The sequence below is a fragment of the Berghia stephanieae genome, chromosome 9 (assembly GCF_034508935.2).
Source record: "Berghia stephanieae isolate SIO BIC M18660-M18661 chromosome 9, UCSD_Bste_1.3, whole genome shotgun sequence".
Taxonomy (NCBI): domain Eukaryota; kingdom Metazoa; phylum Mollusca; class Gastropoda; order Nudibranchia; family Aeolidiidae; genus Berghia; species Berghia stephanieae.
The window spans coordinates 23308621-23323674 of NC_088368.1; the positions used below are offsets into that span (position 1 = coordinate 23308621).

Consider the following 15054-nt stretch of genomic DNA (forward strand, 5'->3'; position numbering starts at 1 on the left):
AAAGAAAGCTTGACGTGTTTATGTCTTGATTAAAATAGTTTACACCAGAATACGGCTATGCTATTTCCTAAAAATTGCTTGCTAATTGGATTCATTAGTCTGATGTCACGTCGCCCAGCAACGGCGGCCATCGTGGTTCTAAACAAAGAAAATCGGTATACTTTTTATTCTTCATGCTGGCTAGAACTTTTCATATGTCTTGTGATCAGAATGTGTAAAAGTCAAAGCATGATCATATTTATAATGATTTTTCTCCTCTGATACGCTTTTTAGCTCGTCGGAGAAATATTTCTTAGGGGTGTCCGCCATTGTTCCGGTAATTTAGAAACAGTTACTAAGTTACCATACGTCATTACGAGGGAAGTGACGTTACGACTGTTGAAGCGTATTGCCATATCAAAATAGACTTCATTTGAGTACTTTCAACTCTGATTCAATTGATAATGCTATTTATTAATATTTGTTTTTGGTGGAATTATTAGCAATGAACAATAAAGATTTCTTTGGAAAAAGAAATTTCATGAAATGTTATATATAGATTTGACTTTGATACATTTAATTTAAGACCATTAATATGTGATTAACCTTTTTTGTATACCAGTAAAAAGCCCGCAATTTTTTGTGGATATTGCACTATATAAAAGCTCACGTTTTTTTTTTAAATAATTATTTTTCTTTTGGACATCCACAATGTTAAAAAAAGCAACAATGCCAATATCTACCCTTTATCCATATCGCATAATCAATCTCAAACTTTGATGGAAACCAAAACCACTGCTATTCATGGGTGGATTGTGCATTTTAAAAATAACTAATTAATACAATGTTGGTAGTGTAGGATGTATTAACAATTTATAACAAAATATTTGTTAAAGATATCGATTAATATTTAGCTCACTCAATCCTAGAGATTTTTGCTACTTTTCAAAATTGGAAAAATGTAATGAAAATGAGCATGTACATAGAGTTTTATTCAACTATCATTAACATGGAAACACTAAAAACATTAGCTTTGATACTACGCCTATAATTTGTCTCTTAAAAGTGTAATAAATAGGCATGGGGTAAAAGTAACCCGGATAAACTATGGATATAGTCGGTGTTGGGGTTGAGTGAGTTAATCAGAACGAGGGAAAAAATAGTCTCAAAGTACCTCGTATATTTGTTCTTCAGACAAAAAAAAAAAGTTACTTCCTGTGTGACACAGTAATCAGCTGATCCGCCCACGAAATAGCAGGCTTTTGTTGTTTATCTAGTGATATCTATCTATGGCTGAAACTCGCAAAATTCATAAGGTGCAAAAACATTGAAGTTGATCTCTTATACATCTCAACGCTCTTGACTTAAAAGGGATTCATAATTTTCAGCTTTTCGCGTTCGTTGAAGATCTTGATGTATTTGGATAGACATAATAAATTCTCTTTATTTGTTTCGTTTTTATGGGTTTTTAAGGCGCTCGCGAAAAGTCACCTTTGCACACGAGTGTTTGAACGAACGTAACTTGATCACGAAAACAGTTCATAAAATTACATAACATACTACATTAAAAGCAATCTGGAGATGTTTGAAGGAGCGTAAATTTATCCTTTCAGTTGGATACGTATATAGGTGTTTATTTTACAAGCGATAAGGTCAAAATCACTAAGCAAATTTTAGAAATCGGGCTTTATTCTTGTCCTTCTTTCTTCTGTCAAGACTATTGGCCTTGAATTATAATATTGGCAAGCCAATATTAAAGAACTAAAATATCCTTGGCGTATCTTATGAATAAGCGAGGGTGCTTTGATATCCTGTAAATCGTGAATAAGTCAGATTGTTTATAGCTTCTGTGGTTAACGTGTAAAATATTATTACATTAATCAAACCCGTTTTAATAAGCTGAAAGGGGGGGGGGGGGGGCGAGTGAATTATCACTGCGAATTGACAATCCTGGTTAAAATATATGCTAAATTTATGCTAATACGGTAATTTACGTGTAAATATAATTGGGATCTTTTGCAATCTCGGAAATTAAATATGTTTTTGTTTTTGTTTTTAAGGGTTTTACGGCGCTTTTGCAACACATTTAGGTTATATCAGCGCCAGTAAAAAGGAAGAAAATGGGATAGTAAAAAGTTATAGAATTACAATTAAACCACCCAAGAAAAAGTAAGACATAGGGGAACTGGGAACAAATAGGGATCAGATGAAGCTTCCAAGAGCATACCACCAATGTACTTAGTTTGAGATCACCTAAAAGTCTCATCCAGACACAAGCACAGGTCCCAACCAAGAGGAATACACTCAAATGTTTACCAATCATATAATATAATATGTAAACTCAACATAATACAATGCATAACAGAGAGATGATTTACAAGTAAAAAAATATCATCTCCCAAAACTATAACTATACATTCGACTGTTTCCCTCCCAGCCAAAGAGCTCCGGCAAGGATCAGGACAAAACTAAGTAATCTGATTCCAATACAATGACTGGAAACAATTGGGAAACAGGTATGAGGGGGGGGGGGGGGGGGATAGAAGACACAGCATGTACCTCCCTGCCCACTATGGAAATTAAATAGATCCGAGTTTGAAAAACATTTTATAAAGTGATTGTTCAAGGTCAAGAACGAGCTCCTGATTTCTGTTAGAGATCTTATCGTAACTGCTTCTCCATAAGCTAACTATAGAATATTAACTGCTGAAATGTGAAGGAACATAACACCATCTCTTTTAAGAGTCATTCAAATGTTTGTTTTTTAGAAGAACAGGTTATACACATACCATACAGATTACTGGGTCCGGGTCGCTGGTGTTTACCTTAGTTACCACTAGAGTATATGTGACCCATCGTCTCCAAACTGTATTATGTCGGAACGAACCAGATGCTTAAAAGCTGAATTTAATGTTAAAACTGGTCAAAAATTTAAATTGTTGGCATTAGCACCCTAAAACATGGTATCCATTCTCCTCAATAAAACATACCAGCTCAACGCAAGTCTGATATTTCTGGCTATAAATTCAATTTTCAACATCTTAACCAACCCGACTTAATACCGTTTTGAGTTGAAGGGTCACAAATAATAGATAATTATAAATAAATAGATAACATTTATATAGCGACAATATCCATCTAACGTGTTTAATGACGATTTACAAGTCATAGTTGATATGAGAATTTTAAGAAAATTAGATGTTAAATTTGGAAATATCAAGGGAAAGTTAATCTAGAATATTCTGTATTCAGTCTAGATAGACTTGAAATACTAGTATGAATGCTTCTGGTAAAGGCCGATAGAGACTTATAGATTGATGACGTCAATATGATTTACAACTTTACAAAAATTGAAAATCTTAAACTGTCACAGCGGGTGGTTGGATGGGAGCATCACCCTTGAATCATATACCTATGATGTTCGCATGGGTGTACGATCCGATAGTGATGTCGTTTCTTCTTCTCTTTACTAGCCTATCCTGCTTCTTTGGTTTGTGATTGTATTTTTGACAGGGGATATTTTTTTTTCTGTAAATCTTCTGCCTGTTTGTTCTTGGTTATTTATAATTTAGCTTATGGTATGTTTAGGTTATGATTTTGATTTACATTTGTACTATTTTTGTTGGATTGCTTGTTTTTTTTTTTTTGTTTCGGCGGTCTCTCATATAACCTCGATTGTGTTGGAAGAGACCTAAAGCAACAAACAAACAAAAAAAAAAAAAAAAAAAAAAAAAACTGTCACAGATTTAGATCTAGAAATAAGATAATAAAATTCCCTTTATACGTCTTCAGGGTCTCTCCGAAAAACTGGAATAACCCAGTCATCAGAGGCATGAATGGGATCAATATTATTGCACATCGTGAAGCAGTTTTCAAACCAAACAATCAGTGTTTGATTTTATTTTTTTTTTATCTTCGTTATATTCAAATTATCAATTTGAAGCATCGCGTTATGCAGTTATCAAGAGGCAATAGAGACAAACTTAGAAATTACAGACCTATTAGTTTAACGTGTTTTTTTAAAATTTAATATATAGATAGTATGCGCTTGGCTAGGGAGCTCACAACATTGCCATCCGGAAGTATAACGGACCAACACACAAAACTTTGTGTAACCATGATCGTTTATAGTCAGGTTAATACAGTTTAGTAAGAATTACTCATAAACGCGGATGGCAAAAAAAAACAATAACAAAGACCTGAGTGACGTCAACTTCAAACTATCTATACAGCTAATAGTATGCGCTTGGCTAAGAAGCTCATAACATTGCCATCCGGAAGTATAACGGACCAACACACAAAACTGTGTGTATCCATGAACGTTTATAGTCAGGTTAATACAGTTCAGTGAGCATTACTCATAAACGCGGATGGCAAAAAAAAACAATAACAAAGACCCGAGTGACGTCATCTTCGAACTATATATACTTGCGATCAAAAGAAAGTATACACATTTAAAATCGTCGTTACTTTTCTATCCGTTGACGTAGGCTAATGATATTCCACTGAATTGTTTACCATTAGCCTTTCTGTGTGCGGATAGTTGATGTTTTTGTTTTTGACCTGAAATTCACTCACCACGTCACACACGTGCTAAAATGACATTTTAGCCCCTTACTCTGGACAGGAAGTGTGTAGATTAATTTTTTTGCCATCCGTGTCTTCTTGAAACATTTTCAAGGCAGGAAAACGCAATGCAAAATACCATCCATTAATCTACGCGATGTCACGACTTAGTTAAGAACAACATGCACGTGCCATTGGTCATCTTCAAGCTGGATAGTCTGTGACCAATGTCGCAATAATGCTTAATATCATAAGGAGAACTGTATATTCGTTAGTGGATCGATTTGAAATGACACAAATGGTAAGGGACTAACGAATATACATTTCTTCTTGTGATATTAAGCATTCTTAGGCATTCTTAAGCATTACCTTAAGGGGTCGCTAGCCAACAGCAACATTTAACATTGAGGACGGGACACGACGCCTGTTAGGCGATATTACTTTTTTTTCGAACAGAGACAACGCTGTTAACGGCCAGATACTCATTTTACACCTGAGTACGGTGAGATAATGTGAGTAAAGAGCCTGTTCCAATGTCTCAACTATGCGCCGAGCTAGGCTCGAACCCAGGACCTTCAGATCCGAAAACGGGTGTCATACCACAAGGCCAAATAGCCGCAGTGTTATGGGGTTGTGACCTACTTAGGTCATTTATTATTCAGCGTCATAGAAAATACATAAGCGAAAGAGTCAAGAGCAAAAGTACTGATTTATGAAAATCAGACGAGAATAAGAACACAAAAGTAGGAATAATATACCTGTGCAAACATTTGATTAAAGTGAAATCCGATGTTTGACAAATATTATATTATCAATGTAAATAATTCAAATATATAAATGAAAAGTCACGGACAAAGTGGGATCATAACTTACCTTGCCGATGTGTATGAACCTCATTCGAACGGTTAGTAATAATAATATTATAATGATAATGTCTATTGGTTAATCATAACTAATATAATGAGCAACTATATTGACCTATCTTTAATTAACTTCTTTTTCATATGTTTTAATATATTCTTTATATATATATATATATATATATATATATATATATATATATATATATATATATATTTATATATATATATCTGTTTATCTATCTGTCATTTTGTCTATCTATCTATCTATCTATCTATCTATCTATCTATCTATCTATCTATCTATCTATCTATCTATCTATCTATCTTTCTATTTATCTTTTATAAATGTACAACAATTTTTAACTCTGCCTACATCGATGATTCTGACTTATCGGCCATATCAGGAACTGTGTGATACTGTTGTGGTTTTGTTGTTGTTGATATGCCTCCAGTGTATTGAACCCGTGACCTCAAGAAGTCGGGGAGAGATGGCTCCAATTGGACTAGAATATGACGCGACTTTTTATTCTCTGTTGTCTTCTGACATTTTCCTACTCACTTCATTTTTTTTGTAGTTATACAGTAGTGTTTCCTTCTATGTGGTCAGCTAGTGTACAATTGGATTCAATAGTCTGTCAGGTCGCCCAGCAACGGCGAGTAGCGTGGTTCTAAACAAAGAAAATCGGTACTTTTTATTCTTCATTCTGGCTAAAACTTTTCATATGTCATGTGATCAGAATGTACAAAAGTCAAAACATGACCATATTTATAATGTTTTTCTCCTCTGGATATACTTTTATGCTCGTTGGAGAAGAATTTCATAAGGGCGTCCGCCATTGTTCCGATAGTTTAGAGCCAGTTACTAAGTTACCATGCGTCATTACGAGGGAAGTGACGTCATGACTGTTGAAGCGTATTGTTGTACAATTCTATTACATAATTTCAGCACATATGATCTATTTCTCTATCTTTCTATCTATCTGTCTAATGATTAATATATCTATCTTTCTATCTATTATCTATCTATCTATCTATCTATCTATCTATCTATCTATCTATCTATCTATCTATCTATCTATCTATCTATCTATCTATCTATCTGTCTACCTACTACTTAGTATATTAACTTTCAGTCTAACAATCTGGCGGGGAAATAGAATAATTAAAGAATGGGGTAAAATAATGAATTGGAAACATAAAAGCACTGAACAACAGTACATAAGAGATGTTGAGAGGAAAGCATTTGAAATTCTCAATGACAAGACACATCCGTGAAAATATGAATTACTCTCGTACCATCAGATAGACGATATTTAGAGACAAAATGTAGAACAAAAAGAAATAAATTTACTTTCATACCCTCTGGGATTAAAGTAATGAATAAAGCTATGTAAGTACAATTGTTGATCCTTATAAATATACTTACACACCAAAATGTCTGGAGACAACAGACACTTCAATCCCAGAATTAATCATACCATTTGCGTGAACACGTGCTAAATTATCCAAATTGAATAATAAAGCCACAATAAAAGTGTTCGTTAAAATCTCAAAGCAATACTGCGTTTGGATCGTGTACTCACTAAGTGTGTTTTGTGTTAAAAACAACACACTGAATGAGCACGGTTTGATTTTAGCAGTCAAAATACGATCTTATCGAATTTACCAAATGGCACGACTAGGTGAGTTGTTTTCATTCTTCAAGACAACATAATGGCAGAATAATTGGGCGAGAAACTCATTGGAACTCGGGATAGAACAAAGATGACGTCACTTGGGCCTTTGTTATTGTTTTTTGCCATCCGCGTTTATGAGTCATTCTCACAAAACAGTATTAACCAGACTATAAACGTTCAAGGTTACACATAGTTTTGTGTGTTGGTCTGTTATACTTCCAGATGGAAATGTTGTGAGCTTATAAGCCAAGTGCATACTATCTATAGATAGACCAAAGATGACGTCATTCGGGTCTTTGTTATTGGTTTTTGCCTTCCGCGTTTGTGAGTAATTCTCACTAAACTGTATTAACCAGACTAATATAAACGTTCAAGGTTACACATAGTTTTGGGTGTTGGTCTGTTATACTTACGGATGGCAATGTTGTGATCTTCTTAGCCAAGCGCATACTATCTATAGAAAACGTGTAAAAAGCGTTAGTCAAAAATAAAACACATCAATATTGGACAGAACTTTAGAATACAGTACTTCTAGATAGTATGCGCTTGGCTAAGAAGCTCATAACATTGCCATCCGGAAGTATAACGGACCAACACACAAAACTGTGTGTATCCATGAACGTTTATAGTCAGGTTAATACAGTTCAGTGAGCATTTCTCATAAACGCGGATGGCAAAAAACAATAACAAAGACCTGAGTGACGTCATCTTCGAACTATCTATAGATAGTTCAAAGATGACGTCACTCAGGTCTTTGTTATTGTTTTTGCCATCCGCGTTTGTGAGTTGTTCTCACTAAACTGTATTAACCAGACTATAATAGTTCATGGTTACACAGAGTTTGTGTGTTGGTCCGTTATACTTCCGGATGGCAATATTGTGAACTCCTTGGCCAAGCGCATTCTATCTATAGATAGTATGCAGATGACGTCACTCAGGCCTTTGTTATTGTTTTTGCCATCCGCGTTTGTGAGTTGTTCTCACTAAACTGTATTAACCAGACTATAAAAGTTCATGGTTACACAGAGTTTGTGTGTTGGTCCGTTATACTTCCGGATGGCAATGTTGTGAACTCCTTGGCCAAGCGCATTCTATCTATAGAAGACCATTACTATCAATGTTATACCTCAACAAGCTTTTATGCTTCTGCCTATGTGTGTGTGTGTGTGTGTGTGTGTGTGTGTGTGTGTGCGTATGTTTGTGTGCGTATGTGTGTGTGTATAGGAGTGTATGGAGGTGTGCATGTGAGTAAGAGAGAGTATGTTTGGCTTTTTGAAACTGTTATGAAACGTCATCTTCATTTAGATATTTATGTGGGGTAGTTGTACACATATGTAATGGCTTATGATTGTATAGTGGTTTTTTGATAGATGGTAATATTATCCTTTGCGTTGTGTTGTAGATGTTAATAATGACGAAAGAGTTTAAGGGCCGGTGATGATGATTGAATGCACAACATCAAAACATTCAAATAAAAGTCCAGATTCCAAGTTTCATTTCTTACAGTTTTATTTGTTTGTGATAAATTTCAAATCCAAATCAAATAGCATGGTCATAATTCAATCAGTTTCATAAATTCCAAATCCAAATCATGATAAATTCCAAATCCATAAAATCAGTCCACATGTAAAGTCAATTTGCCTAAGTAACCATTTTCAATATACGTGGAATATTTCTAAGTCCGTAAAAGCAAATAAATGATGGTGAGCACAAAAGGTTTAAAGTGTGCAGCTCATGGTCAAGTTGAATGCAGAATCAAAAGGTAGAATGAGAATCCTCCCGTTTTCCTCGAAACATCCTCTTTTATCACTAACAAAATTTTACCCACAGTTCCATTGTTTCCACGCCCCCTTGCAGTTTTGACAGTTCCCTGTCAGTCTATAATCCAACCCCTAAGAGTAAGACCAAATCATAATCAAACCTGAAACGTCAATTCCTACATATTGATGTTAAACCCCGCCTTTTATGATATAACATTATTTTGATAAATGCCCCTTTCACCTGTTTCAACACCCCTAAACCAATTTAAGGATGATTGATTAAATAGTACTCAACATGATAACCTGTCCAGTAACTTTGACATAATAACTGCCCAAACCTATCATGCATGGACCAAGTTTAACTGATATGCCTGCATTATGTACTCACTAAACCCATTTGCTGATATATAATTGACAGTTTGCACCAAATGTCTTAGATAACCTTTTGCATAGGCTTACTCTCTTACATACGCCCCTTTCTTAGAATTTAAATTGACTTAAAACAATTTCAATTAAAAAAAAACAGTAAGAGATTAAATATATATGTAATGTCGAATTAAAAGGTAATAAACAAATGTAAGAAATAGTCGATTTAAAAAAATGATAAATACTTATACCAGTTAAATATTTTAAAACTTTAAATTTTAAATTCTAAAACACCAAAGTTGATTACAACATTCATATATATATATAGATTATAGGTTTTAAAGTATTAAATTCACAAACATCAAATTTGATTACAACATCTAAATAGATATATATCGATTATAGATTCTTTTTTTTTTTCTCTCAAATTACAACATCAACAGTAAGGTATCTATCATTTAAAAGTGATTAAAATTTAAATTTACCAACACCAAAATTGATTAAAACATTTATATATTTATCAATTATACTTTTAAGGTATTACAACATCGACAGTAAGATATCAATTAATTAAAAGTTCAAAGAAAAATTATCTTTTCACCTTAAATTTCACCTTCATAGCAATAAAAGTGTTTAATTCTCGTCATCTCCCATCACACATAAATATTATTGCGTGAAAAAGGATGGTTCAGTTTCCATTTGTGATATACTCACGTTGAATTATTCAATCTCAAATTCAACTCTATACGACATGGGTGATAATCTCAGCTTCCATGTATGTTTACTCATTTCCTGACATATCAAAACCAGTACCTTGTATATTCCCTTATATTGTATGATTCCATTTAAACAACATTATTACATTAATTCCTACTTATAATATGTGGTACAAATAATGTATTATAGACTTCTAGATCCATATACGAAGGATTACATTTCAATTAGTAATAAAAAACATATTTCAAAATAAATCATAATAATAGCATTATCATCATTTTAAAATTCAAGGTAAAGTTATTATCATTCATTGTTCATTGTTGATGTTTCAATTTTTTTTTTTGCTTTTTAAGTCATCAAGGTGTAGTTTACAACTACATTGATATCAAATTGTTCTTTGTGGTCATCCATCAGAGGTCACATTTCTCAGTAATCCGTTCGTTTTGAGAATGGTCATCCTGTAAAAATTGTCAGTAATTGTTAATTAAGTCATTGTCTCCATTTAGAATGAGTTTTCATGTAATGAAAAAAATATATCAACTATAAGAGTTGAGGTGATTGTATCTAGTCTACGTAATGCATTGTTGTGTGTGTTATGGTCACTGAATAGCCCAAGTGTCATAAATTCACTTTATTTATTGGTAATTAATTAAAAACTTTTTCCTCTGTAAATGTCTTAGAATTATCACAATAATGTCTTCACATTCAAATATTTAGCGTTGAATAAATAATCAAACAATAGTCTGTCCGGCTTGTTCACATCACATAATATTTAGTGTTTGTAAATAATCGGTCATTAGTCTGTCCGACTTATTCATATTTAGTACAGTGTAAATAACTAAATAAGTAAAATCTAACATAGTATGTGATTGTGGGTTGTTACTAAAGTGACCAACTTTTGCAATTAGTGTGTTGTATTTGTTCGAGTCTTTTGAATTGGGACGAAAAAAGACTCTACAGGTAGCAATCGTATGCTTAACCTGTTGGGTTGTTTCTTGGTCTTGTGACGTCGCTGTAATCCATTCATCTCCGGCATCTGGGTCGATTCTCCTCGTAGATATTTGTGGTTGTCTTGTGTATACGTTGAATCTCATTGTAGATGAAATTGTAAAAATTCAAGATTAACTGTGTGCGAGATCTTGAATTTAAATGAAGTTTGACTTAACCAGCAAGTCAAAAGAAAGTTGTGAACTCAGCCATGTGTTGACAAAGAGTTCGTGTGTAGTAGTCGACAGAGGTCGTGTGTTGTAATTGTTGTGTTTGTTAATCGAGTTTCGATGAGGTGGCATGTGAGTACACACCAGGTAGATGATGTAATCTTGCAGAGTTCCGGTGGGTGACGTGAGTCTACACACCAGGTAAAGGATGTAACAATAACGTAGTCTAGTAGACTATGTAGTAGGGTCGAATAAGGTCAACAATATTTTCGTTATTTGAACGCAGGTTGTTGAATATCATACGATAATGATTCCAAGGAAATCGCTCATGTGGCGTTTTGCGATACTTTTTTCTGCATTGTCTTATATACATATATAGCCTTTATCTTTTATAATGATACTAAGACAGGCTTTATTATAATATTCAATGTTTATAAGTTGTAGATATGGGTGCTGCACACTTGTATATTGACATAAGTTTAAATTTGAATACGCTCACCACTGCATATGAAGGAAGTAGTATTGTTCACAATTGGACATCATTTTAGTAAAAACAATCGTATCTTGAACGTTTATGTAATTATTGACATCGTACATCGTTGGGTATTGTTGTCGTAGAAGTAAATACAAGTAATCCAATTGTTCAATAAAGAATGTAAATATAAAAAGGTTCATGGAAGAAATCTGTGTTGATACAGATATTATTTTATGAATTCTATCAAGTTTGTATAAGACGAAAGGTACGATGTAATTGAGGTTGCTGTGTATTTGTAGTCTGTAGATTGTGTTGATTCTGGACGTATCAATGGCGTAGTCGAGATTGTTACTCCATTTTAATGTATTCGTGGATAGACCAAAGGGATTAGGACATTTCCCGACCTCTGTTGTGGCTGTGTTTGAGTTGGCTCTGTCGTTGCCATCAGCGTTCCCGTTATGACTGATGTTTTCAAGTGTCCTCTTTCGTGATGACTGTATAATGTTTTAGTGGAAACACTACTTCTGCCTTTGATTAACTCGAATTATTCCCCTTAGAAAATCCCTAATTTAATGAAATATGGTTTTGTTTATTTTATCATTATTATTGGTGTTATCGTAGCACTTCCTACCATTTCAATTTATTGCTGAATGATTACACACTTAAGATTTGACAATTGAACATAACTTCTTCTTCAACTCAGTTACAAATTTTATGATATAAATGTTAAATTCAAACCACGCAGTAAATATTGATTACAATTACAACAGCAAATTGATAGGAGAAAAATATGATAATCAAAATATTTGCAGAAACGATATACACTCTGGTCAATAAAAATTCAATGTTTCGCGCCTTTGCCCTCGGCTTATAAAAATATTCATATAACTCATTGCGACGTTATCTCGCGCCTCTTAATATTGCATTGATAATTGTGTGCGCTTTAACCACGCGCATCGTATTTATAAAAATTCTCCGCCTTCCGCGTCATTTCATAATGTTAAACCAAGCGCTTTAATCAAACGCAAAATAAAATATTCCCGAACGCCTCATTCCTGCGTCTCGTAATTTAAACCGTGTGCACTTGAATTACCGCGTCTTACATCACTGCGCTTATTTACCCACTATGCATATACAGCATTTTACCATATGGGTTACTTATAATTCGCTGATTCTTAACAAGTTAACCACTTGTGTCACAAATATTATCAGCTCACATGACATGATAATGCATTTTCAATATTTTGTTATTCTTCCGTAATAACATTTTAACTCCAATTAAAAGACATCAGTCTTTCATAATAATTGATACTCCGTCATTTTATTTGTATTATCTGCTTTTCATTCTCCGACTTTAAACCAAAAGTCGTTATTCCGTTATTATGAGAATATATCTCCTTTTAAAAATCACGATGAAACGCGTTTCAAAACAAAACTAAACAAAACAACGATTGACTCATAGTGACTCAACTTAATTTTCGGTGATAAAATCAAAATGTCTCATGTAATCTATTATAACGCCATTTCTCATTACAAATATATAATTAGCTCTGTTGTGGATTACTTGGCTGCGTTAACCACACATTTATTACCAAGAATACAAACAGATATAAAACTTTGCTCTTTGTCATGAACCCATGAATCTCAAAGAGTCAATATCAACCTACCAATTCATCCCTATTGACGGGAGAGAAATATAATCAATGATGTTGTAATATAACAATAAATACCATAAGACATTTTTCAATTATCAAAACTTAGAATTTACGTGTTTTTATTGCCATCGTCTTCTTGAGTCATTTTGACAGAAAATAAAACGTAACAACATTAAATAATGGACCAACTGTTTATGTAATTCCAACAGTAACATACAAAAATTGAAATAAAAATCGACACATCTTTGTTACTGATATTAACAAAACATTGCCATTAACGGTACAAATTAATATTCGAAGATTTATTCCGAAACGCTTGATTGTAAGTAAACGCATTTTCATTTATTTTGAAAAATAAAACGCACTAAAATATTCATTTAAATTCTGCAATTTTTATTTTCATCTCTCCCTCTCTTCTTTTTAATTAAATAAAATACGTATAGCATCAATGCATTATTATTATTATTATTATTATTATTATTATTATTATTATTATTATTATTATTATTATTATTATTATTATTATTATTATTATTATTATTATTATTATTATTATTATTATGCCGTTCTATAATATATTGCTTTTAGTTTTTAATATATTTCTTATTCCATCTATGGTTCTTAATTTCAATATTATTTCGTTTAATTTTTTAAAATACCGTCTTTTATCAGAATTTTAGGAATCATCTATAATTTCAATAATTTTTTTTTTTCAACATTTCATTACAAAACAATTATACTACTTCACCTTCAGAATTGATATTCATTTTCTTTTCCAAATAAAACTATTTTCCTATCTGTTCACAAATTTTCACTTCAAAATTCGAGTCTCACAAAAACTTTAATAGATGTTAACACCGCAACAATATACATTTCTTGTGTATCCATGGTTCGTAATAATAACATCTTTACATCCTGGTATCACGGCTCCAAATAAAGATATATAAGAATCCTGAGTCACGACACCAAATTAAATACATAATGTGGGGTAGTTGTACACATATGTAATGGCTTATGATTGTATAGTGGTTTTTTGATAGATGGTAATATTATCCTTTGCGTTGTGTTGTAGATGTTAATAATGACGAAAGAGTTTAAGGGCCGGTGATGATGATTGAATGCACAACATCAAAACATTCAAATAAAAGTCCAGATTCCAAGTTTCATTTCTTACAGTTTTATTTGTTTGTGATAAATTTCAAATCCAAATCAAATAGCATGGTCATAATTCAATCAGTTTCATAAATTCCAAATCCAAATCATGATAAATTCCAAATCCATAAAATCAGTCCACATGTAAAGTCAATTTGCCTAAGTAACCATTTTCAATATACGTGGAATATTTCTAAGTCCGTAAAAGCAAATAAATGATGGTGAGCACAAAAGGTTTAAAGTGTGCAGCTCATGGTCAAGTTGAATGCAGAATCAAAAGGTAGAATGAGAATCCTCCCGTTTTCCTCGAAACATCCTCTTTTATCACTAACAAAATTTTACCCACAGTTCCATTGTTTCCACGCCCCCTTGCAGTTTTGACAGTTCCCTGTCAGTCTATAATCCAACCCCTAAGAGTAAGACCAAATCATAATCAAACCTGAAACGTCAATTCCTACATATTGATGTTAAACCCCGCCTTTTATGATATAACATTATTTTGATAAATGCCCCTTTCACCTGTTTCAACACCCCTAAACCAATTTAAGGATGATTGATTAAATAGTACTCAACATGATAACCTGTCCAGTAACTTTGACATAATAACTGCCCAAACCTATCATGCATGGACCAAGTTTAACTGATATGCCTGCATTATGTACTCACTAAACCCATTTGCTGATATATA

At 33.0% G+C, this 15054-nt stretch overlaps 1 protein-coding gene across 1 annotated transcript in view; it reads left to right on the plus strand.

Annotated features, from left to right (window-relative positions):
- The first annotated feature begins 5382 nt into the window (after nucleotides 1-5382).
- The window catches only part of LOC144979170 (uncharacterized), a 16811-nt gene continuing 7139 nt past the window's right edge, over nucleotides 5383-15054 (plus strand). The window contains exon 1 of the mRNA XM_078925778.1: nucleotides 5383-5449. Within this exon, the coding sequence (XP_078781904.1) occupies nucleotides 5383-5449 (67 nt within the window). The remainder of the gene's footprint in view (nucleotides 5450-15054) is intronic.